The sequence below is a fragment of the Lissotriton vulgaris genome, unplaced genomic scaffold (assembly GCF_964263255.1).
Source record: "Lissotriton vulgaris unplaced genomic scaffold, aLisVul1.2 SCAFFOLD_613, whole genome shotgun sequence".
Taxonomy (NCBI): Eukaryota; Metazoa; Chordata; class Amphibia; order Caudata; family Salamandridae; genus Lissotriton; species Lissotriton vulgaris.
In genome coordinates, this window is record NW_028248661.1 from 478,085 (window position 1) to 501,639 (window position 23,555).

Below are 23,555 nucleotides of genomic sequence, written 5' to 3' on the forward strand. Positions count from 1 at the left end.
CTCGGAGACAAATAACTTAAATATGCTATGCTGTTTCCTGCCAAGCTGAGGTTAGAGGTGGAGGGCAAAACACGGTTCTTCAATACTCCGGAGGACGTGTGGAAATGGCTGGACAAATGGCGGAAAGTCAGTGACTCAGGTGCCCCTGACAGGCGGATGCGGTGACTCTGGAAGCCACATAAGTGAGTAGACCCACACCCGGAAGAGGTACAGCCCACAGAGGATGGAACGCCTTCGGGCCTGAAGAGCATCTAAGCTCGGCAACATCAGCATCATAGTGACACTATCAGTAAAAAAATTGCTTAAGCCTGGTTCATCTATCCACACTTGCAACAGTCACAGTCTGTAGGGACTAGTACTCCAGGATGTTGTCCTACCGTGATCGGCCACCTATCCAAGTATCCGACCACTCTGATGAGAGACATATATAATGAGAAGGTAAAAGGAACGAACACTGTAACGTATTCGCATCATGTCTTGTTATTATATATTTATATATTTTTGGGGATTGCAGGGTGGAATGAGTAGGTTCACATCCCATCTATCAAAGGGAGGGGAGGGCAACAGCCGCTCTGCAATGTTGGGGAGGTGAGTAGTTCAGTTCAGACACCGTCATGCAGGGAGGTAGGGTGGGGTACTCTCAGGTTGTTAGGAATAGTAATAGTTACCTTTGTACTAGAAGGAGTCACGACAGGGAGCTTTTCTTCACAAACTTCACACATTGCATCACTTGACTTATCGTTACTCACTGACTGGCAGAAACAGTCAAATCAAAAAAACTTGAGAGCTAGGCAGTTCAAATTCTTCTGGCACGCAATACCAATACTCAGTCACTTCCACTATGACCCCTGCAAGGCCACAAATGTAGGATAGCTACTCCCCTGGAATGTTAACGGGTTAGGAGACAAACTCAAATGAAGTTTGTGCTCCAATATATAAACACACGCACCCGATGTTGTCCTTCTCCAGAAAACCCCATTTAGTCGGGAACAGACGCAAAGAGCTCAACAGATGAGGGTACAGATTATTTGCACACTCTGCTTCACATCGGGGTCCAGAGGAACAGGTGTACTCCTGCAAATGCATTCCCCTTTATGGTGGGTCAGACCCACTTAGACAAACAGGGTTACTTCGAGGCCATAACAGGCAGCTGGGAAGGAAGATGTTTCAACATTATATCAGCATATGCACCACCAGCACTTCACAGGACTGTGCTCCTAGACTTGAACAAAATGATAATATACATACCAGATGGCGACATGATGATAGGAGGAGACTCAAACATGATATTTTGCGATCAGAAAGATTGCCTCTCACCAAGAACCTCCCCTCGCACCAGATTCAACCTGGGCTGACTGTATGGCATCCTTTGGACTCGTGGATGTGTGGCGCAGGATCAACCCTTTTGCATTGCAATACACGTTCCACTCCAGAGCTCATAACAGTCTTTCCCGAATAGATCACATTATAGCACTGGGCGACAAACTGCTATGCTTCAAAGACGTACAGCATTTAGCAAGGGGTATTTCGGATCACTCCCCGATTTGGGCACGATACTCCTTAGAGACACCACCGACGCGCAGGACAATTTCACCCAACCATTGATACCTGAAGGTCCCCCATATTTGGACTCATCAAATCCACTGACTATTATTTGAAAGCAAATGTTCGGTCTGTGGATTCACCCCAGATTCTTTGTGAGATTTTCAAGACAGTACTGTAGGTACAAGCATTCTTGCTTATAACAGGTCACCAAAAAAAATAGGAAATAGCTGGAGCAGCTTGAGAAAGACAATCCTGTGAACTACAGCTTACACTTGCCCCAGATGGGACAGCCAAACATACACTAGACATAAAGGGATAGGAAAATAATAACTTACTAACGGAGGTAGCCAGGGCAAAACATTTAGCAACACAACACAAATGATATGAGGGAATTCACATTTTTTGCAAGATAATGCTGCTCCTTGGTCCTGGGGGACCATAACATGCAGCCTGCCTGTTTTTGTGGCGCTCAGCTGACCACGTCACCACCAATCACCAGGAGGCGCTTCAAAGGCAGCCGCAGGCACCCGCAGTGCGGACCCCGCTTATCCTTGCTGCCCACTCCTTGCCTGCTTCTCCTTGGTCCTGGGGGAGCACAATGTCCAGCCTGCCTATTTTTGGGGCGCTTGGCCGCTCACGTCACCACCAAGCGCAAGGAGGCGCTTCAAAGGCGGCTGTGGGCTCTCCCAGTGTGGGTCCCACTCATCTTTGCTGCCCGCACCTTGCCCGCTGCTCCTTTGTCCTGAGGGACCACAATGTCCAGCCTGCCTGTTTTCACGGCGCTCGGCTGCCCACGTCACCACCAAGCGCCAGGAGGCACTTCAAAGGTGGCCGCAGGCTCCCACAGCGTGGGTCCCGCTCATCCTTGCTGCCTGCTCCTTGCCTGCTTCTCCTTGGTCCTGGGGAACCACAACGTCCAGCCTGCCTGTTTTTGCGGCGCTCAGCCACCTCCGTCACCACCAAAGGTGGCAGCGGGCTCCCGCAGCACCGGACACATGCGGGTGTGCCCGGGCTGTGCCTGGGCTAAGCCTGGGCCAGGGCAGGCCCATCTGCACCCGTCAGCGCCAGGAGGAGACAGGCCAGGGCTACCCCCTTGACATTTTGTCCCCTAGCAGAGCCCTGCAGCCTTAAAGGTACTTTGTTGTTTACCTCTTTGGTATGGAAACTGAGACAATACATTTATATTGGGAGTCATTCTGCGCTGACCAGTTGATATTGAAGTCTGAGGAGTGTTAATCTCCCCAGTTGTAGGCACCCAGTCACGCTATACTGTTCAGCTTGTACATTTTCTTACTCTTGCTCTATTGTTATTTCTTGTGTTTGGTTCTTGGTATTTTGTATTAAGTCTCATGGGCAAAAGAATAGCTGCAGGCGGCCTTGTAGGGGGCACTTGGGACAGGGCAAGAAGGCCAAAAAGTCATCCAAACAGCCAATCCTAAACAGCAAGAACAGCGTTATGAGTCGCATTGACAGCCTGATGAATGACTGTCATGAGATACTATCTGCTTCTGTGGACCCTGATAGCTCCTCCAATGCTGAGAGTTACCCTCTCCTCCCCACTCCTCCTAGTGGAGCTAATCAATTCCAGATATGTTAAATAAATCCTTACCAAAACGGCCCATAGTATCCCCACAATTAGGTACTTCGATTGGTGATCCTAAAATGCTTTGTTCCAACATAGTTGACAAAAGCCAAGCAGATTATGAAATTGAATGCACTAATAGATTTCTCCCGCTAGTGGAACTGAATGAGAAACCATGAGCCTCTAAGGATACTGAAGAAATAGGAGGTGTTGTCAAAAGTGCCACTTTTATCTGCCCCTGTAAGTCTTTGTGTATTGACCGACCAGTCCATTGGTGAGTTAGTGTGATTAAAATAATCAGATTAGAACCCTCTCAGATGAAAGTGAGTATGCTTAAGGGTATGATTGATGTGCTCTCTACCTCACTGAAGTCCTACACTAGTCATATAAACATACAGAGGAATATACAGTCTAAGAACTCTCACCCAATCCCAGCACTCAGACTAAGGTCGGTACAGGTACAACAAATAGTGATTGTGACACCATAGGGCAACACACTCTAAGTGAGAAGAGAACACACTTTGGTCCGTAAATTCTACAATCTTCCACCATCAATACTCCTGTTGCATACAGAGGTACCTGCTCGTACAACACAGGACCCAGAAGGGAACAATGCATTATTCCTCGACCTGGTCAACCCATCAGAGCTCTTGCAACCGAGAGATTTGCTAGCTACGAGAGACCCATTGACTGGTTTCATAAAACGGAAAACATTTTTGACCAACGTCCCTAAAATTACCTCCAGTTCAACCAGAGAAGATAGACAATCTCTAATTAACAAATGTACGCAATGGTTAAGTCACATAAGAAAGTGCCGAGCTATAATTAGAGAAGATATATCTTCTGCTAGAAGGTTCACACCCTTGGGTCATCACATTGACTATGTTTGCCTTACAATCGTATCCGCGGATATGGTAGAGAACCTAGTGGCCTTTGAATTGAGGGCATCACATGTGAACTCAACAAATATTAGGATGAAACTTAATCTTGCTGTTAGTCCTGTCACCCAATTGACTAGTAATTTAACCACAACCCATACTGAGGCTTCGACCTTCTAAAGTACAGATTGATGCCAAAGGAATTCCTTCCTACCACCCCAAACAGAGGAATTAGTTGACTGAGCATCTAATGAAGTGGTAGACAGGAGCAGTTTTACTCTGCCGTCATTAGTAGAACCAGAGGGCTTGAGTTAGCTGATAGGCCCTTAGGTATCAAACTGATTTTGCAGGTTGATCCCTTGTGCTCCTTAGAAAATTACGAATGCAAAAACAACAGTTGATGGACAGAATGCAGAACAGTGTCATACATTCACCCCAGTACAGAGATCTGGGCCAGAAATACATTGTTGTTTTGCTCACCATGCCATTCCAGTTTGAACCCAGCCATATGCAAATCAGTCTTGACCCTGTGCCTCATGGGAACAGTCCAGCCCGAACTGCCAAGCCAAGTCCTCCCTGGACTAGAAACAAGCATCCTAGGACCGGTTTTGGGGTTTCACCCCTCTTCAGCCAGGATAGCTTGACTCCAGTGGCATGGAGAACACGGGACGCACGTCTGGGCATGGTCGTACCACTCAGGGTGACAAATGCAAAAACAACAGTTGATGGACAGAATGCAGAACAATGTCATACATTCACCCCAGTACGGAGATCTGGGCCTAAATCCATCGTTTTTTTGCTCACCATGCCATTCAGTTTGAACCCAGCCATATGCAAATCAGTCTTGACCCTGTGCCTCATGGGAACAGTCCAGCCCGAACTGCCAAGCCAGGTCCTCCCTGGACTGGAAACAAGCATCCTAGGACCGTTTTCGGGGTTTCACCCCTCTTCAGCCAGGACAGCTTGATTCCAGTGGCATGGGCAGTTACCCCAGGCTAAGACAAATTGCACGCAGATTGATCCCTGTTGCCCAACCACTAACAAGGATTTCACACACCTAGCATTAGCTTCATGGAATATAGCGGGCTTGCCATCCAAGATTTCATCATAGGATTGGATAGCCTTCGTAGAGGCCCAGGATTTACTGGCTTTTCAGGAAACCTGAGCACTCAACCCAGTCTACCATCATGGTTATCTTAACTTATCAAAACTGGAATCTGGTGGGTGCAAAGGCAGACCCTCAGGTGGGATTACCATCTGGGCTAGACAATGTATCTGTTCCAAAATTGAGGAGATCCCGATTCATCATCCTGGTATTCTGGTGGTCCTCCTAAACTTGAAACAACCCCCCCACCTAATGGTGAATAATGTGTATGCGAGAGGTAACGCGGTAGGTAGAATGTCCACGACAATTCCACACTTGATAGCTTTATAGCAAAAAACAGAGGCACAAACAATTTGGCCATAGTAGGTTACTTTAATACCACCTTTGAGCCCCTCGACTATGGGGATAGTAACCCCAGTGTCGAAGAAGACGAGCAGTGGGCTATGCCTCCACTGGAGTTGCCTCCAATTAGGAAATGGACAGAGGCTGCTCTCAAGCTCAAAGCCCTGAGCTTGGAGAAGGGCATACGGGCTGTGGATGGGAGAACATCCTCAAAACCCCAGGGCTTACAAACATACTGCAATGGTCTGAGAAGTAGTCGTATAGATTATATCTTTATAAACCTTGAGAACTGGTCCTCTCTAATTGATATGAAGGAATGTATTATAAACGAAAGCAATCACAATCGACTCCTGGTAATGATGACAGTTCCAGGTTATGCAACTGCACAACCTCAAAATCCTGAAACGACGTCTGCGGATGATATCATGTGTAATAATATGAGGAGGGCTAAATGGACAAGGGTTGTCGGAAATTAAAACTCTCTTGCCCAGATGAAGGATGTAGTAGAGAGCACATAAGTTGATCTTCAAAGATTCTCTATGCAGGCTGAACTGAATGCTAGCATCACCCAAGCCCATGAGGACATGTTTGGTAAGATCAAGAGCTTTTTTACTAAACCCTATAAAACTTGTAACAGTCCCCCCTATAGCTTGATCATTTGTATAATAAGTCATGCAGAGATGCGTATAAGCAACTGGCATTAGCTATTAGATCCAAAGATCTAGGAAACATCAAAATCAAACGGAAGTTGTAGAAACACACTCAAATGGTCGCAAAAAGGTCCTGGGATGAGCGAAGATGGTTAGAACTTCTGGAAGCCAGTAATGCAAAAACTATATAAAAGATTCTGACGGTTAGTTAAGTGGAGCAGAGGGGGAATGGGTCATGCACCTCAAAACCATGTTGCCCCAGATAAGTGGGTTTCCTTCTTCGAGGAGCAATTTGCTGTTGGGGTTAGTAACGCTGGTGATGAATTGTTCCAACTACCACAGCCAGATTCAATATTGTTTTTTACAAAGAGCGAGGTGGAAATATCCTTGAATGCAGTACCACGGGGAAGGGACCCCGGCCCGACGGCATCCCGGTGGACTTGTTCACTCATAACAAAGATAATTGATTACAGTTTATCCAGCTGCTCGTGAATGCGATTGCTAGTGGAGCAAAAATACCTGATTCCTGGCGTGGAGCTGAAATGTTACCAATTAATAAAAAGGGGGATCGCTCTAGCTCCAGTAATTATAGGCCTATCAGCTCAATCGATTCTACACAAAAAATCATGACCAGGGTACTGCTAAATAGAATCCAGTTGTCAATCATTCAATCAATCAATCAGGGATTTATAAAGCGGTTTACTCACCCGTGAGGGTCTCAAGGCGCGATCAATGAAAACAACACATCTCCCTTTCAGGCAGGATTTAGGACTCATGTAAATACCATTGACCAGCTCTTTTTATTTTATTTTAATCTATTGGCATGTCGTAATCTTAGCTGGCGGCGCTATTTATGCCGCCTTCATTGATTTAAAATCAGCATTCGACATGGTCCCACATAATAAGCTCTAGTCAGTTCTGAAAAACCTAGGCATGTCCCTGGAACTTTTATTACTTACAGTCATATTGCAAGAAGCTAATTTTGCACAGGTACGATGGGGTGCCCAGGGCAATACCACTCCCAGGTTTTCAATTTTAAAAGGGGAACGACAAGGGTGTGTTTTGGCCTCCACTTTATTTTCTTTGTTTATTAATGGGGTTGTTAATTATTTCTTAGCACATCCTACTGATGCTCCGTCATTAGATGGCTCAAAGGTCTAAATACTCATGTTTGCTGACGATACCCTAATAATATCAAAAAATCAAATGGGGTTGCAGCAAGCACTTGGACGCTTTGAAGTATTCTGCAGAGACCATGAGTTGAAGGTGAATGTGGATAAAACCAAGTTCGTGGTTCTGCATAAGCACAAGGCGGTTAAGGGGAGGGATAATATGAATGAGGTACCATTGGAACAAATTGATGTGTTCACCTACCTGGGGATCACATTGGGCAGAAAGCTAGATTGTAAGCCCCAGATAGACCTATTGGCATGTAAGCACTCACAAATGACAGTAGCACTATTAAGTGAGCATAGGGGTACACCAAGTCAATAGGCCCTGTTCTAAAGATTTACAATACAAAGGTCTTGGGGCCAGATGTAGGTGAAATAGATTTACCGATTTTAAATTACCAAATTTTACCGATTCGGTAATTAAAAATCGGTAAATCTATGGGGTCGACATGTAGGTATTCCTGATGTGCTGGAATACAGAATCGGATGAATTCGGTATTTACCGATTTGGTAAATACCGAATCGGTAATGCCCATTCATTCCTATGGGCTTTGAAATAAATAAAATTAAATACCGATTTTCACAAGGGTGCAGAGGGTGTCACTTTGACACCCTCTGGCACCCCCAAAACAGGCTCGGGTGCCATGTGGCAGGCATACATGCCCTAAGGGCAGGTCTGCCTGTCACATGGCATAGGTGTGCATGCACACATGTACATGCACACCGGAATCTGTATTTTACCATCAAATTGGATTTGATGGTAAAATACCGATTCGGTAAGGCTCCTGGGACTCTGAAGAGTCCCACCTACATATGGGTGGCTCAGATTCGGTACATTTACCGATTTTTTATTTTACCGAATGGGTAAAATTACTGAATCGGTAATTTTACTGATTAGGTAAAATAATGCCCCCTACATGCCAATCACCTATTTACCGATCAGTAACGGCCGAAAATACCGATTTTCGGCCGTTACCGACCGACCTACATCGGGCCCTTGGTCTCTACTCTTTATGGTGCAGAACTTTGGGGCTCTTTGAACGTCTCACCACTCACTTTAGCTCAGAATAAATTTGTGAGGAGTCTAACTGGCCTTTTCCAGAATACACTCCTTAAACCCCTATATTACGATTTGGGATGAAACACGCTGGTAGAGGTGGTAAGATTTAGACCTCTTGCTTTTTTGAGAAGATTATGGTCAACCCCGGAGTTGATACACTATGCAAACTCGCTCAAAGATTCTCAGAGATGCAGATACATCACATAAGATCATTTGGCTGCAAAAGATAAAATGTTCCTTAGTGAATATGGGCATGTCCCATTCATGGGAAGATCCAGGTGGAAATATGTTTCCCTCAAACAAAGTTTTTAAAGAGGTCTATTGGTCTATGGTTAAAGAAAATAACATGTGATCCACTAGCAAACAAATACTGACCAGTACCTTTTTTTAACACAAGCCGGAGCCCTTGTTTGAACATTTTTGGGACTTTATCGCCAGACCTGGCAATAGGATTTTTTTTTAATCAATTTCGAGTAGGCATCTTACCAATTAAATCTTTCACTGCCAAATGGAAACATATCCCAGAGAGTAAATGTGTATTCTCTCAGGACCAGGATGAAATGATACCACACATACAGTTTGTATGCCCAGCTTATAATTTGCCACAAAGTGAGTGGTTAAAATCAATTTATCTTAACATGGGCACTAGGTCATGTGCAACTGCTCTAAGAATACTGAAGATCAGTGCTTAAGAGTCCATTGTGATAGCCCTAGCGAAATTCATGAGCTGGATGGTGAGAATAGGTTCTAATCTTTTAAAAGCAACCGCTGCTATAGACTAGTTTTAACTTACTGTGGCTGCTATTGTTGTTGGGCTACTTTTGAGTACGATGTGTGAACGCAATGCATACAGCTAAACTATTCATGGTGTTGGTATACTATCCTATGAAGTTGGGAGTTTTATAATGATTTAAGTGTTTTTTTTTTAATTTACAGTTTTTACCATCTTATTATACCAATGTGCTGTTATTTATTCTGATGCACTATGTTTTATCATAGTGATCATGTCCTCATCTAAGATTTTCTATTGTGGTATTGTATACTTTTATGTGTCTTTTATAATCTGAACGATGGAAATAAAGACTACATTGAATTGAATTGAATACAAGCACTCTGGCTTAAAACAGCTCACAAAAAAGAAAAGAGGAAATAGCTTTAGGAGGTATAGAAAGACTCACTATCCTGTGAACTAAATCTTGCACTTCCCCAGACGGGACATCCACACATACACTAGACATAAAGCGATAGGAATATAATAACTTACTAACAGAGGTGGCCAGGGCAAAACACTTAGCAACACAACACAAAATATATGAGCGAGTGCACATTTTTTGCAAGATAATGCACACTTGTGCGCACATGTGCAGTTCTAGCAAGATGTACGGTGAGGAGGACGAGGGCAGCCAGAGGACGCGGCAGTACAGGTAAGTGACTTTATTTCTTTTTAAATTACTTTTAAAATATTTTTTATTAGGGGGTGGAGGCGGGAAGCAAATTTCGCAGGGGTGCTGGCTAACTCCACTCCACTGCGGAGTCAGAGTTTTTCCCTATACTCCGTGTTCTCAGCGAAGCGCGGAGTAGGTAAATCTCCGCAGATTCCGCTGGCGGAGTGGAGTTCTCTGCCCGATTTTAATCACAACACTAGGGAATAAACAAAGTAGTCATCAGAACCAATCGGGAATGAACAAAGCATACAGAATCCAACATTCAGCACCTCTAAGCTTTTTATAGTCCAGCAGAGGCTCAGCATTGAGAGCTTAAAATGGTTAGTAGAAATGCATGGAACATCGGCTCGACCACACAGAATCAACAGACCCTTACTGTACACTTTCACTAAGAAGTCAAAACCATTTGTTATTATTTCTCACAGAAAGGTGAAAACCCATGGAAGTTTCATCATTGAGTCCATAACACCTGGAAAGCCTTTCACTGATAGTCCACTGCCCATGAAATGTCTTTAACCTAAGTTTACTACCCATTGAGGGGCATCTTCTACTGAGAATTTCCAGTCATTGAGGGTCATATCTCAGTAGTGGATTTATAACTAAGACTCCAAAGAGAATGGAAGGTCCTTTGATAAGTTCATGCACCTCATGCATGACCATCTCCCATTGATAATCCACAGTTCATCGAAGGTCTATCATTTTAAATCCTCAATATATGAGAGTCTTTCACTGTGACTCCACAACACAAAGAGGGTCATCACAGACAGTCCTCAACCCATGGAGGGTCATTCACGTAGATTACACATATCCATAGGGATACCTCAGTGAGACTTCACAGAACTGGATGGTCATTCACTGAGACACCAAAAACCATGGAGGGTCTCTAAGTGATTGTCAGCAGGCCACAGGTGATCTTTAACTGAGCGTTTTCAGACCACATAAGGTCATTACTCATTTAGGGTGTTGTATCATGTTATAACATTTTTTTTATATTGACCTGCAATGATATAGAGTATAGATCAATCAATCAATCAGGATTTATAAAGCGCAGCTAATCACCCAAGAGGGTATCCTAGTGCTTGCAGGTCCGGTGGCTTATTTGAACAACCAGGACTTGAGGGCCATTTGGAATTCCAAAAGTGAGGTGATGGTCCGTAGGTGCCTGGGGAGGCTGAGTCAGGTATTTTCTGCAATAAGAGAGAAGGAGCGTCCTCCACTTCTTCTTTGGTAGGTGCGGGAAATGTGGGCAAGTGAAAAGGAGGTGGAGCGTAGTCTTCTCGATGGTTGTTGGAAGTTCAGGCAATGGTTAACGAAGGTGGGTCCTTGGTTGTGTAGAGCCTTGTATGAGTGGGTCAGCCGGTTGAATTGGCAACTCTTCTGTAGAAAGAGCCAGTGGAGTTGCCTGAGGTGGGGTGTGATGTGGGTTCATCGGGGAAGTCTGAGGATGAGTTTGGCTGTGGTGCTCTGTATGGTCTGTAGTCTCTGTAGGAGGTGTGCTGTGATTTCTACCTAGAGTGCATTGCTGTAGTACAGTGGGATGGTGATGGGGCATGTGTAATGGTGCATCTTGTGTGTTGGGGTATCCACTTGAAGATCTTATGTAGCAGTGAGTAAGGAAGCAGGCAGAGGAGACAGCGTTGTACTGTGATTTCATGGTGAACATTTTGTCAATGATGGTTCCAAGTTTTCTGGCATGGTTGGAGATAGTGGGTGCAGGTCCTAAGTCTCATGGCCACCAGGAGTCCTTCCATGTGTTGCTGCTGCTGATGATAAAGATCAGTACTTCTGTCTTGTCTGTGTTCAGCTGCAGGCAGTAGTTCTTCATCCAGTCGGCGAAGTTTGTTATGGATTAATGGAAGTTAGTTCTGCTGGTGGGTGAGTAAGAGGACGAGTTGGGTGTCTTCTGCATAGGAAATTATGTTAAGACAGTGGGATCTGACGTTGTTGGCCTACTGGGTCATATATGCGTTGAAGAGGGTGGAGCTGGAGGATGAGCCCTTGGGGATACCCCAGGGGATCTTCTTGGGTTCAGAGGTAAAAGGTAGGGTGTGGATCCTCTGGGTTTGTCCAGTGAGGAAGGGGGTGATCCATCTGAGCATGCCCCTTTGGATATGGTGGAGCCTATTGATCAATGTGTGGTTGGATGCAGTATCAAAGGCTGGCGAGAGGTCGAGGAGGATCAAAGTTGCTGTTTCTCCTTGGTTGACGAATGTTTGGATATCGTCTGTGGTTGCAATCAGCGCCGTTACTGTGCTGAGATTGCTGCAGAAGCCATATTTGACGGTGTTGAGTAGCTGGTTCTGCTCCAGGTCTGTAATAAGTTGATTATTGATCATCTTTTCCATTAACTTTTCTACTAATGGGAGAAGGCAGATAGGCCAGTAGTTTTTGACTTAGCTGGGGTTGTCGGAGATTTTTTAATGGTCTGACTTTAGCATGTTTCCAGGCGTCGAGAAATGTTGCATTGGTGATAGAGGTGTTGAGTAGGGTGGTGAGTTCCTGCCCAATCCTTAGATTTCTGAGGTTGAAGATGTGGTGTGGGCATTGGTCTGTGGGGGCTCCTGAGTGGATGGATTTCATGGTAGAGGTAGTGTCCTGGGTGGAGAGGATTTTCCAGGGGGTCAGTGTGTCATTCATTTCAGTTACGGCAGTGGCATATCTGTCGAGGAAGTCCTTAGGTGTGGTTTAAAAGCTTCTGTATATGGCTGCAATCTTGTCGTGGAAGAAGTGGGTGAGGTTATCACACAGCTCCTGTGAGGATGTGTTAATGTTTTCACTAGCAGCTGGGTTGGATAATTCCTTAACGAGGTTGAAAATGTACTTGGTGTTGTTGGCACTGGTTTTGATGCTTCCACAAGGGATGTCTTCTTTGTTGCTTTCAGCAGGCGATGGTGAAGGTTGAGGGAGGTCTTGAAGGCTGCCCTGTCGGAAGTGTCCATGCTGGTGCGCCATTTCCTCTACAAATGTCTGCTCTCTTGTTTCGCTGTTCTGAGTTCTTGGGTGTACCAGTCGGCCTTTTTGGAGGCTTTCCTCTGTATATTGCTCTTGATGGGGATTGTGTCTTTTGAGCAATTGCTGATCTTGGCGCCCTTCCTGCAAAAATCAATCCTCCTTACAACACAGGCACACCTTGTACCATAGTGCAAGGGTTCCTGAATTGGTGCTAGGCTGCTGCAACTGCATCAGTGCAGGCGGGAAGGACATGAATGGGCCTTATTGCTTAAATACGGAACATTCTTGCCTTTTCGCAGTGACACATGGCAACGCAGCCAAAGTGACTTGCTGCGCTGCCCTGCGCCACTATTTTCATAAATATGCCCAAGGTTTTCTACCTTCGGTCCAATGTGAGAAAATTGACAGGACGGCTGTTCTCTTCCTTGACTCTCGAGGGTCAAGTCAACTGAAGAGTAGGAAACCCACAGCCAAGTGGTATAACCAAGAATGTAGAGGGGCTAAATCTAAATTGATAAGTGCTATCAAAACCCGTGATGCAGCCGAGGTTCGCCTAGCCCGAGCCGCGTACAGGCGAACACTATTGGCGGCAAAGAGGGCTTGGGATGATTCCCACTGGGAAGAGCTGAAGCTGGATAGCCAGTCTAAAAATGGTGAGCGGTTTTGGGCTTTAGTTAGAAGAGCAAAAGATGGTGGTACCGAACCATTACCCAATCATATTACGGACAGGGACTGGTTTGAACATTTCAGGAGGCTGTATGAAGGGTCAGGGGTACCTGATAGCAGTGAGCCCTCTTTATATTGTACACAACTCCTGTCTGACACCGCGACCCTCATTGATCCCGTAGGGCAGATAGAGGTCGAGTCAGCCATTAATAAAATTGTCCAAGGTAAGGCACCAGGCCAGGATGGCATTCCTTGCGATCTCTTCCGTGCCAACCCTAAGCAGTGGGCCAAGTTCTTCTCCCTTTTGATCAACGCCCTTCTCCATGGGTCTCCAGTCCCAAGTTCATGGAAGGGGGCTGAGGTGATCCCTATCTATAGAAAGGGGCTGAGAATTGACCCTGCCAACTATCGTCCAATCAGCCTGATTGATGCTGGTCAGGAGGTGGTTGGCAGGGTCTTTTTGGAAAGGATTCTCTCCTGGGCGGAGGAGAATAACATCATCTCCCATTTTCAGGCAGGCTTTAGGGCCTGCACAGGGACTGTCGACAGGCATTTAGGCTGGTACTACTCCACTGGAAGACAGTATCCATTGGTAAAGGCGGTCTGTACTTGGCCTTCATTGACCTGAAGACCGCGTTCGATCTGGTCCTTCGAGAGCGCCTGTGTGTGGTTTTGCAGGAGATGGGGTTTCCTTTGCCCATTCTGAACCTGTTTGCCCGTATGCACGACGGAACGTATGCATGCATCAGGTGGGGCACGCAGGAGCAGAAAACGGCCCAAATCTCGGTAAACAGAGATGTTCGTCAAGGATGCGTCTTGGCGCCGACCCTTTTTCTTTGTTTGTAAATGGGGTTGTCTCCTTTCTATCTGACATCGATGCAGATGCCCCCAGCCTGGCCGGTGTCAAAGTCCCCGCTATGCTTTTTGCCGACGGTACGTTATTGGTTTCTAAAACGCCCATGGGGCTCCAAAAGCTCTTGGATCGGTTTTGTATTTTTTGTAATTTAAGGGGCTTGGTTATTAACACCTCCAAAACAAACTCCTTTATTTTAACCGCAGTAGGAAAGCCAATCATACGCTCACACTTAATGAGGAGCCACTAGAGCGTGTTAAAATGTTTGACTACTTAGGGATTAGGATATCCGACCAACTCAAATGGTACCCACATATGGAAAAAATGGCCCTAAACCACAAACGTGTCGTGGGCGTCATCGGCAGGGAGCACAGATCCTCATTATCCAGACCCATAGCCCCTGCACTGGAGATCTATTCCGCAAAAGCTATAGGCAGCGCACTGTACGGAGCGGCGCTCTGGGGATTTAATAATGTCGATTTCCTGGTCATGGCTGAAAATAATTTCTTTAGGGAGCTTCTGTCCCTACCCAGGAGCACCCCTAATAAACCTCTGCAATACGACCTTGGTAGCAGATCTATTAAAGACTTATAATCCTGCGTCCTCTTCTCTACTGGGCTCGTCTGTGGCGTACACCTGAGCTAGTTAGCTACGCAGATGGCCTTAGGGAAGTTATGAACATGCAGGGGTCTCATAAAATCGTTTGGCTATCAAAGGTTAAGATGCTGTTAACGGCTATTGGTTTTAGTGTTGCATGGGAGACCGGGACATCGGTTTCTAAACTGGAGGTCAAGCGAGCATATTGGTCGTGGGTCAATGCCCAAGATTCTAGAGCTGAAAATCTGGGTAGACTTACAAACGAGTTTCGTCTGCACAAGACAGTGCACTCTCTCGAACCCTATATGGACTTCATCAGAAAACCCAAAGATAGGGCCTTATACATTCAGTTTAGATTGGGAACCCTACCGGTTCGTGAACGCACTTCCTAGTGGAAACCCCCTCACCAAACACTTGCTACTTGTCCGTTCTGTAATGGTCCACTAGAAACTATTCCACACCTTTTTTTTGTCTGTAGCGCCTATAACAAACCCCGATCGAAATGGCTCAAACCTGTTTGTCGGCAGCTCGAGACTAGGAGCTATGTCTCTGCTTTAAAAATCCTACAGACAGATCCTAATACTACATTGGCCTGTGGGGTAGCTACATTTCTTAGCTGGGCATGGGTGATTAGACTTAAAGTCTTATTATAAACTTTATTAGGTGACTCTTTTTTTTAAATCATGTTCAAAGCTGTAAATGGTTTAATGTCTTTTTTATCCTTGTCTTTTAACTATTTATGAAGTGTTTTATTAATCAAAAACATGTATTGTATTTTAATTGTTATGTGCTTTTTAGATATTTTTATATCGAAATAAAGCTTTGATTGCAATGGCCTATGTGAGCTAGAGATCATGCACGTTAATTTGCCTTGTCCTGTTACAATCACAAAAGATTACACAGAGTCCATGTGATTTACTCCTGCCTGGTGTGATGCTGACTGTAGCATCAGTCCTCAGGGTGCCATTTCCTCTTACCCATCCACAGGCTGGATCTGGAGGTAATGAGTCTATCTGATGGAGCTGTAGCTGGTGTGATGCTGACTGTAGCATCAGTCCTCAGGGTGCCATTTCCTCTTACCCATACACAGGAAGGGTCTGGAGGTAATGTATCTATCTGAGGAAGCCCTACCTGGTGTGATGCTGAATGTAGGGTCAGTCCTTAGGGTATCCTGTGCTCTTAGCCATTCACAGGCAGGGTCTGGAGGTAATGAGTATATCTGATGGAGCCATACCTGGTGTGATGCTGAATGTAGGGTCAGTCCTTAGGGTATCCTGTGCTCTTAGCCATTCACAGGCAGGGTCTGGAGGTAATGAGTATATCTGATGGAGCCATACCTGGTGTGATGCTGAATGTAGGGTCAGTCCTTAGGGTGTCCTGTGCTTTTACCCATACACATTGAGGATCTGGAGGTAATGAGTCTATCTGATGGAGCTCTATTTGGTGTGATGCTAAATGTAGTATAAATCCTTACAGTGTCCTGTGTTCTTCTCTATCCGCAAACAGGGTCTGGAGGTAATGAGTCTATCTGAAGGAGGCATATCTTATGTGATGCTGAATGTTGTATCAGTCCTTAGTGTTCCCTGTACTCTTCCCCATCCACAGGTAGGGCTTGGAGGTAATGAGTCTCTCTGATGGAGCAGTATCTGGTGTGATGCTGAATGTGGGGTCAGTCCTTAGGGTGTCCTATGCTCTTACCCATCCGCAGGCAAGATCTGGATGTAATCTCGTTCCGCCGTGCGGGGCACAAAGCGGATGCAGGTCACTGTTGTAAACTCTCTTATGGCATCTGTGATGGCATCCACATCTTCGGCATCTGAGGAACAACAGAGGAAAGGAGATGATGACATTAGCTGAAGCAAATTGAAAGGTATTTATGAAAGACAAAGTTGAGCCTTTCTTTAAAAGTGAACTCACTGAAATTGGAGCTGAGCGTGTAGGGCACAGGGACGGTCCCATCACTGGATTTAGGCCAGTAGCAGCTGTTGTTTGTACATATCCTGGCACTGCGGCCTGGTTGTACAACAATGTCCCCCTCATGCACCAGCTGAGAGCTGCCTACAAAAGTAAAGCACAGAGATAGTAGTCAGTGTCTATTGAAAGAACAAGGGTATGCAGTTCCTCATGTGGTGGAGGATGATGGGAGTCCAGGTGTCAAGAAAAGAAGGACAAATAGGAAGTTACTCCTTGAGGAGCAAGGGCCCTCACACACCCCAAGGGGAGTCATGCTTCATCATTGGGCAGCTGCTCGTTGGGCCGGCGCTGCAATGCCAAACAGGTCCCATAAGGGGGCTCTTTGATGGAGGAATTTTCTTTTTGCCGATGTGAGATGGTATGGGTGGGGGCATGTGGTTAGAAGAGGTATGAGTAGAGGTGGAGAAAAACGGTGTGTGCAAGATATAAATAGGTACAGGAATCACACAGGGTTCTTTATTAGCCGGGTCCTTATGCTATGGTTAAAGCAGGAAACTAAAGAGTCGTTGCTAGAGAAGTCTAGTCTGGGCCTCTCAAGCTCAAAATAATGTATGTGAAGTGAAAGGGGGAAAATGTTTCATGCCTTTCATAGAAAGGGATGTTGGCATTTCGTCAGGCTCAGGAGATCCTTGTCTACTCATGTAGGGACGGTGAAAGTGTGTGTCTGTGTGGTACTGTGCCCTAAGATATTGGACTTGTAGTGTCATATCATTTATATACAGTATATGTTCTGGATAAACCTGTCGTTATGGCTAGTATGGGCACACACTGGCATACCTAGGGGCAGTAGGTGATGCTCCGTATGGTAGGAAACCTACCCTGCGACCTGCGGTTAAGGCCATTAGCCGACACCATTAGGTTCATCCAAAAGCTATACTGTATGTCTATCTAACTTATATGACACTACATGTTCAATATCTTTGGGCACAATGCTTCAGGGTGTATACTAGTGTGGCCAATCATATGATTTGATGTTCTGTGAGGATGACATGATACATATCTGTATATTGTTACCAGATGTTTCTATTCTATGAATTTGAAATGTGTTTGGGGAGGACTTTATGTCCCAGAACGCATATGTTTTTAAGTGTGTTATACCATTCCTCCATATGTTTTTTAATGGATGGTATCTGTTCCCAGATATGCTATATTTGTAAATATGAGCCAATGGTTATGTATTGAGACCAGGTCAAGATGGCTGCTTCAATCTACACTACATCTGCAGTGGCAAACCTGAGACATGTTTGAAAGCCTACTTTAGTTGGTAGCCACAGGAGTGCTGCTGCCTAGTAGTAGAGTTTAATGTACACTCCCTGGGTCCACCTAGGTCCATATACTAGGGACTTACAAATATGAATTGTGCCAAATAGGTGTAAGCCAATGTTACCATGTTTTAGGGAGAGAGCAGACGCAATTTACCACTGGAAAGTAAGGAACAAGTCCTAAAAGCCAACTAAAACGAGTTCACAAAATGACGGCAGAGGAAGGCACAAATCTGGGGTGACCCTGCAGAAAACGCCATGTCCAACTTTGGTGATGTTGGTGAAGACACCTTGGTTCAGGCGCACAGCTGACTATCTTGCAACAGAGTGTAGCGCCAAGAGGCATGAAGTTTTCTCTTACTTTGGTCCTTTTTGTTGACGATCTCGAATATGTCTGGGACAGGGTCACAGCTCACTATTGTTTAACAGAGTCTAGAGCCCAGAGGTCACGAGGTTTGCTCCTGTCTTGGTTCTATTTTGATCTCAAAGGTGCTTGGTATTAATATCACAACTGACTATCTTGTAGCGAAGTTTAGCGCCCAGAAGGCAAGGTTTACTCTTATCCTGGTTCTCGGTGGTGATGATCTTGAAGACGTCTGGGCTCAGGGTCACGTGTAACAAAGTCTAGCCCCCAGAAGTCCTTGGTTTCTTTCTCTTACCGTGGTTCGCTTTGGTGATGATCTCGAAGATGTCTGGTCTCAGGGGCTCCTCTGAATCCCGGGTGTCTGAAAGAGAAGACACATTCCCAGCTTCACATCAGCTGCGCGTGCACAGAAATAGGCGGATTCAGAAAGCAATCATAGAAGATGAAATGTTCACTGGATCCAAATGTGCATCTGTGTCTTCTTTACGCAAACTGTTGGGCACATTTACAAGCCCCATGCGCCACTTTTGAGCCACTTTTAAATGGGAAAAGTGACGCAAAAGTGGCGCATGGGGCTTGTAAATCTGCCCCAGTGTATTCCTGCCAACTCTCAAATATATTGATGCATATTGTGTGGGATGGGGTGAAATGCGCAGAGCCCTAGGATATATGTGGCAAACAAGGATACATGCGCAGGCCCAGCTTCCTTATGGGTCGGATGCTCTTAAAAGGCGTGAATTTCTAAATCCTTTCACAAATACCTGTTGCAAATACACAATGGAGCGGTTCGATCAATAAACCGCTTAATTTCAGTCAACCAGCCAATGGTTTTAAGGTTTTTGGTCCACTGTCGGTGTTCCTCTCATTCTCACTTTCCTATCTTTGCAACTTCTTTTTGCATTTGCAGTCGGTGGTGTTAATGCTCCTCCTTTCATCCTCACACCTTGGGACTCATGCCAGCATTCTGTTCATGCACATCATACTCTTTATTCCATTGCAGATCCACAAAAAGCGATTTAAACGCATTAAGTAAATAGTACGCAATGCAGCCGCACCCCGGGTACAGCGCTTCGTTATGTACAGGAGCTATGCTCAAATTTAAGATATCCTGATTTAAAAAGTACTTACGACTTTTCTCCAGATCATGGACATTCTGCAAAAGAGAACAATTGCATTTTAATCACTTAATGTAAGTATGAGGATTTTAGAACCCTCAAGTCATGACATAAGATGTAGGTTGGGCTGTATGTCAAAGTATCGAAACAACAAACCTCGACCTGCAACGGTGTGGGTTGCAGGACATCCCCTTGCACAGTATCATCAAGGTAGGAGTATATTGGGGAGTGGAGATTTCCTGTTCCGATGCCTCCTTGTTGACTTTCCTTGTTGATACTGTGCAGCTGATATCTTGCTGGCAATCTTGCTGCGGGTCGATATTGAAACTCTCATATGGTGGTAAAACCCAGTGCCTCCTGGCCTGGTTTGACCCCTTGTTTCAAGCACTCACGGTTGCACAGATGTCAAGGTGTCGTCCGTGGTTCATGTATCTATTTGGATACTGACAACTGCTGAAGGAACCTTTTGGAGGACGTTCTGTATAATGTAACAGAAGACTCTATGGCGTGGTCCGAGGTACCTCAGCTAGAACCATCTGATGGGCGCACTAATTCTGATTTGGGTGCAGACTCCTCATTGGGCCACATGCATCAACCTTTTTTTCCAGTCGCAAACGGGCCGATTTGCAGAATCGGCCGGTTTGCAAATGGAAAAAGGCCTTTTCTGATGCATGAACCCATTTCCATTCACAAATTAGGTAATAGCAATTTTTGGCGATTGCCTAATTTGCAAATGCATTCTGGGAATCTCAATTTGCGATTCCCTTAAGGCGATGTAACAAGCCTTTCCTGAATTCAAACTGTGCATTTAGGAAACGCTAATTACCATCAACTTCAAGTTGATGGTAATTTACGCGTTCTTTGAAAAATCCACAAAAGTGCATTTTTCAAAGTGACATGTGGTGCACAATCATGTCCTTAGGGCATATGTGTGCGCCACATGTGCACACTTACCAATTTGGGGGGAAGGGGTGCATCAGGGGGGCCCTTTTGGCCCCTGGCACCCTTGGAATTGCATTCGCAATTTGCGATTACCAATTTGGTACTCACAATTTGTAAATGCATTCCCATTCATTCCTATGGGCCGCTGGCTCAGTGGAGCACACCTGAGAGGAGTTACATGTACACCGGGCTATGTGATGCTGTCACTTATATATTCTCCTGTACAGGTGCACTCTCTATGAAACAAACCTGCGAGGTGTCACATGTGGACAGGACTGTCCAATACTCTCACTGATATGCTCTTCTGTAGAGGTGCTGTTACAGCGAAGCACACCTGAGAGGCATTACACGGGCACAGGGCTATGAGACACTGTCGCTCATATACTCTCCTGTACTGGTGCACTGCAGACCTATATATTATGGTTACTGTGGTTCATGGCTCTGCAGATTCCCTCCCAGTCAGGTGCGGTACATTAGGGAGGCTTTATGTGTACATAGGTCTACCTAACACTGTTACTGCACCTCTCATCTGCATAGGTGTTCTTACAGTGATGTCTACACTTACACATATGTTAAACAAAGAAGGGGGGACCAAGGAGCTATAAAGGTCCAGTGTCCATGCTCCTAATAAATCTATTTATCAACAGGAGGACAATTGCTGCAGTTTGCCGCCTGTATTTTCTTTCAGCAAGCGTCTGGTCGAGTCAGGGGTAGGTGCACAAGAGGCAGCACCCACATACAATTGTGTTACCCAGGAGCGGCTTCCATGTAGCAGCTGTAACCACTTTGAGGGTATACAGACCCGCCCTGGCTGAGTTAAGAGGGTTCTCATTTTAATCTTTACTTATTATAGCACGTGCACTACACTGTTTATTATTGTGGTCCTGAAGAAGCGCCAATGACCTACGGGCAACAGAGGCGTGAAACATGTTGGCCATGACTTTTGTCACCTAGGCCGAATGGGCCCTTTTAGGGTCAGTCATTTTTTACACTATCACGCGCACATAATTTGATTCACCCTCCTTTTACCCAATCCCCACACACCCGCCTGCAACATCCGGCAATCCTCAAAAAAGATCTCCGATAAAGTGACCCTTCGGGGGACCCGTTGGGAATTGCAGCGCTGGCCCTACGAGGAGCAAACGCCAGATGATGAAGGATGACATCCCCCGGGGTGTGTGAGGGCAGCAGAGGATGTAGAATTATTTTCCATATCACATTAGGACACTTTTAAACCTAGGATTACTTTAGTCTACCTTCTTTCTTAATTTTTCTTTGTTCTAAAATATGGGTGACTGTCAGCACCCCGATACATGGGTGACTTTTGCACCCTTGTTGGTGACTTTTTGCACCTTGACACATGGGAGACTTTTGCACCCTTGTTGGTGACTGTTTGCACCTTGATCTATGGGTGACTTTTGCACCCTGATCTAGGAACTTTGTCCTCCTGTTGATAAATACACTTACACATAACCATATATAACACTGTTACTGCAGCCCTCACCTGCACAGGTGTACTTATAGCCTTGCACACCTCAGAGTTTACAACTGCACAAAAGCATATATAACACTGTTACTGCAGCTCTCACCTGTACCTGCACTCAGCTCTATAAACCATTTGTAAAGGGCCCTCACCTGTACAGGTAAGCTCCAGCAGGTGCTCACCAGGCACACTGCGACCAGGGCCCATCCTCTGCTGTCCATCCTCGGGTTCTGGGGCAGTGCTCAGGTTATCAGAGGACAATGTATCTTCCTCCTGGGAGATGTTTTGTTGACCCCAGACCCAGTCCTTTATATACCCAGAAGAGGCTGCGCATCCTCCAATCAGCGTTCAGCCTCAAGGATGACACCTCTTTCTGCACAGGTCACAAGGTGTGTCTGTCCTGGAGAGAATACATTAGGTTCGCCTTTGAGGTGCCATAACCAAGATAATAAGCCGCTTTTAAGTGTGGCAAACTTGGTTTGTGACAGATCCTGCACCGTGATATATTATCGTTTGAAAGTATTTCACTCTGTTTTCTTTCTTGTAAGAGGGTGAATTTGTTATTGGACACAGACGCAGCTCCCGGGGTTTGGCTGCTCAAACAACAACAAAGTCCTCGAGACACCGAAAGACCCGGATTGGAGAAGATCACAGGAGACACAGAAAGTGCATCTGATGAGCTGGACTTGCGTCGGAAGAGTAGATTTGATTTTTCAAGCAAAGTTAAGTAGCTTTGTGAATGGATCAGAGTTAAATAGTTGTTGAAGGAAGGCAGGGTGGGAGGATGAAAGGAAGAGAATAAGAACGAAAGGCAGAGTAGGAGGATGAAAGGAAGAGTTGTAGGATGAAGGCAAAGTTTTAGGATGAAGGCAGAGTAGTAGGATGAAAGGCAGAGCGGGAGGATGATAGGAAGGTGGGAGAATGACAGGAAGAGCGAGGGAACGAAAGGAGAGTAGGAGGATGAAAGGCAGAGTGGTGGGATGAAAGTCAGGAGATGAAAGGCAGAGAGGTGGGATGAAACTAAGAGTGGAAGTATGAAAGGCAGGTTTGGAGGATGAAAAGATGGGTGGAAAGGTCGATGAAAAACATAGTAGGAGGTTGAACGAAAGGCTAAACTTGGAGGCTATGTAGGTTAAGTGTTTGTGCGCACACCCAGCAACAACACCCAAGGCCCACCGCAAAGGAAACTCCACACAAGGTTATAGATAAAAATAGCCTTTGTATTATACCACAACACATTAGATAAGAACACACACTTTACAATGTGCCAACAGGCACGGGCAGAATTTACAGGGGATATGTACAAGACAGGGCCACCTGGACCACTGTCAGGAATCAGCACTTTCAGAACTTAGAATACAATACTTGTAGGCCTAGAACTTAGAACATAGAGCCTATCGGACAGTACCTTCCGTCCTGGTTGCGTGGGATAATGCGAGTGATCTCCTTAGTAGGCTTGAGCGGGCGGACAGCTAGCTACAAGCGTCTGTCTGGGGCGACCAATGTGTGCGGCTCCGAGGAGGAGTGGGAGGCAGGATGCGGGCGGCCCAGCGAAGTGGCGTGGCTCA

General features: G+C 45.6%; 1 protein-coding gene across 1 annotated transcript in view; it reads right to left on the bottom strand.

Moving 5' to 3' along the window:
* The window catches only part of LOC147663869 (embryonic protein UVS.2-like), a 157,074-nt gene extending 134,811 nt beyond the window's left edge, over window positions 1–22,263 (bottom strand). Inside the window, exons 1-5 of the mRNA XM_086950139.1 lie at window positions 22,140–22,263; window positions 19,576–19,600; window positions 18,743–18,808; window positions 16,765–16,905; window positions 16,546–16,663 (exon numbers count right to left, since the gene is read on the bottom strand). Of these exons, the coding sequence (XP_086806265.1) occupies window positions 16,546–16,663; window positions 16,765–16,905; window positions 18,743–18,808; window positions 19,576–19,600; window positions 22,140–22,208 (419 nt within the window). The 5' untranslated portion in view covers window positions 22,209–22,263. The remainder of the gene's footprint in view (window positions 1–16,545; window positions 16,664–16,764; window positions 16,906–18,742; window positions 18,809–19,575; window positions 19,601–22,139) is intronic.
* Between the last annotated feature and the right edge of the window lie 1,292 nt (window positions 22,264–23,555).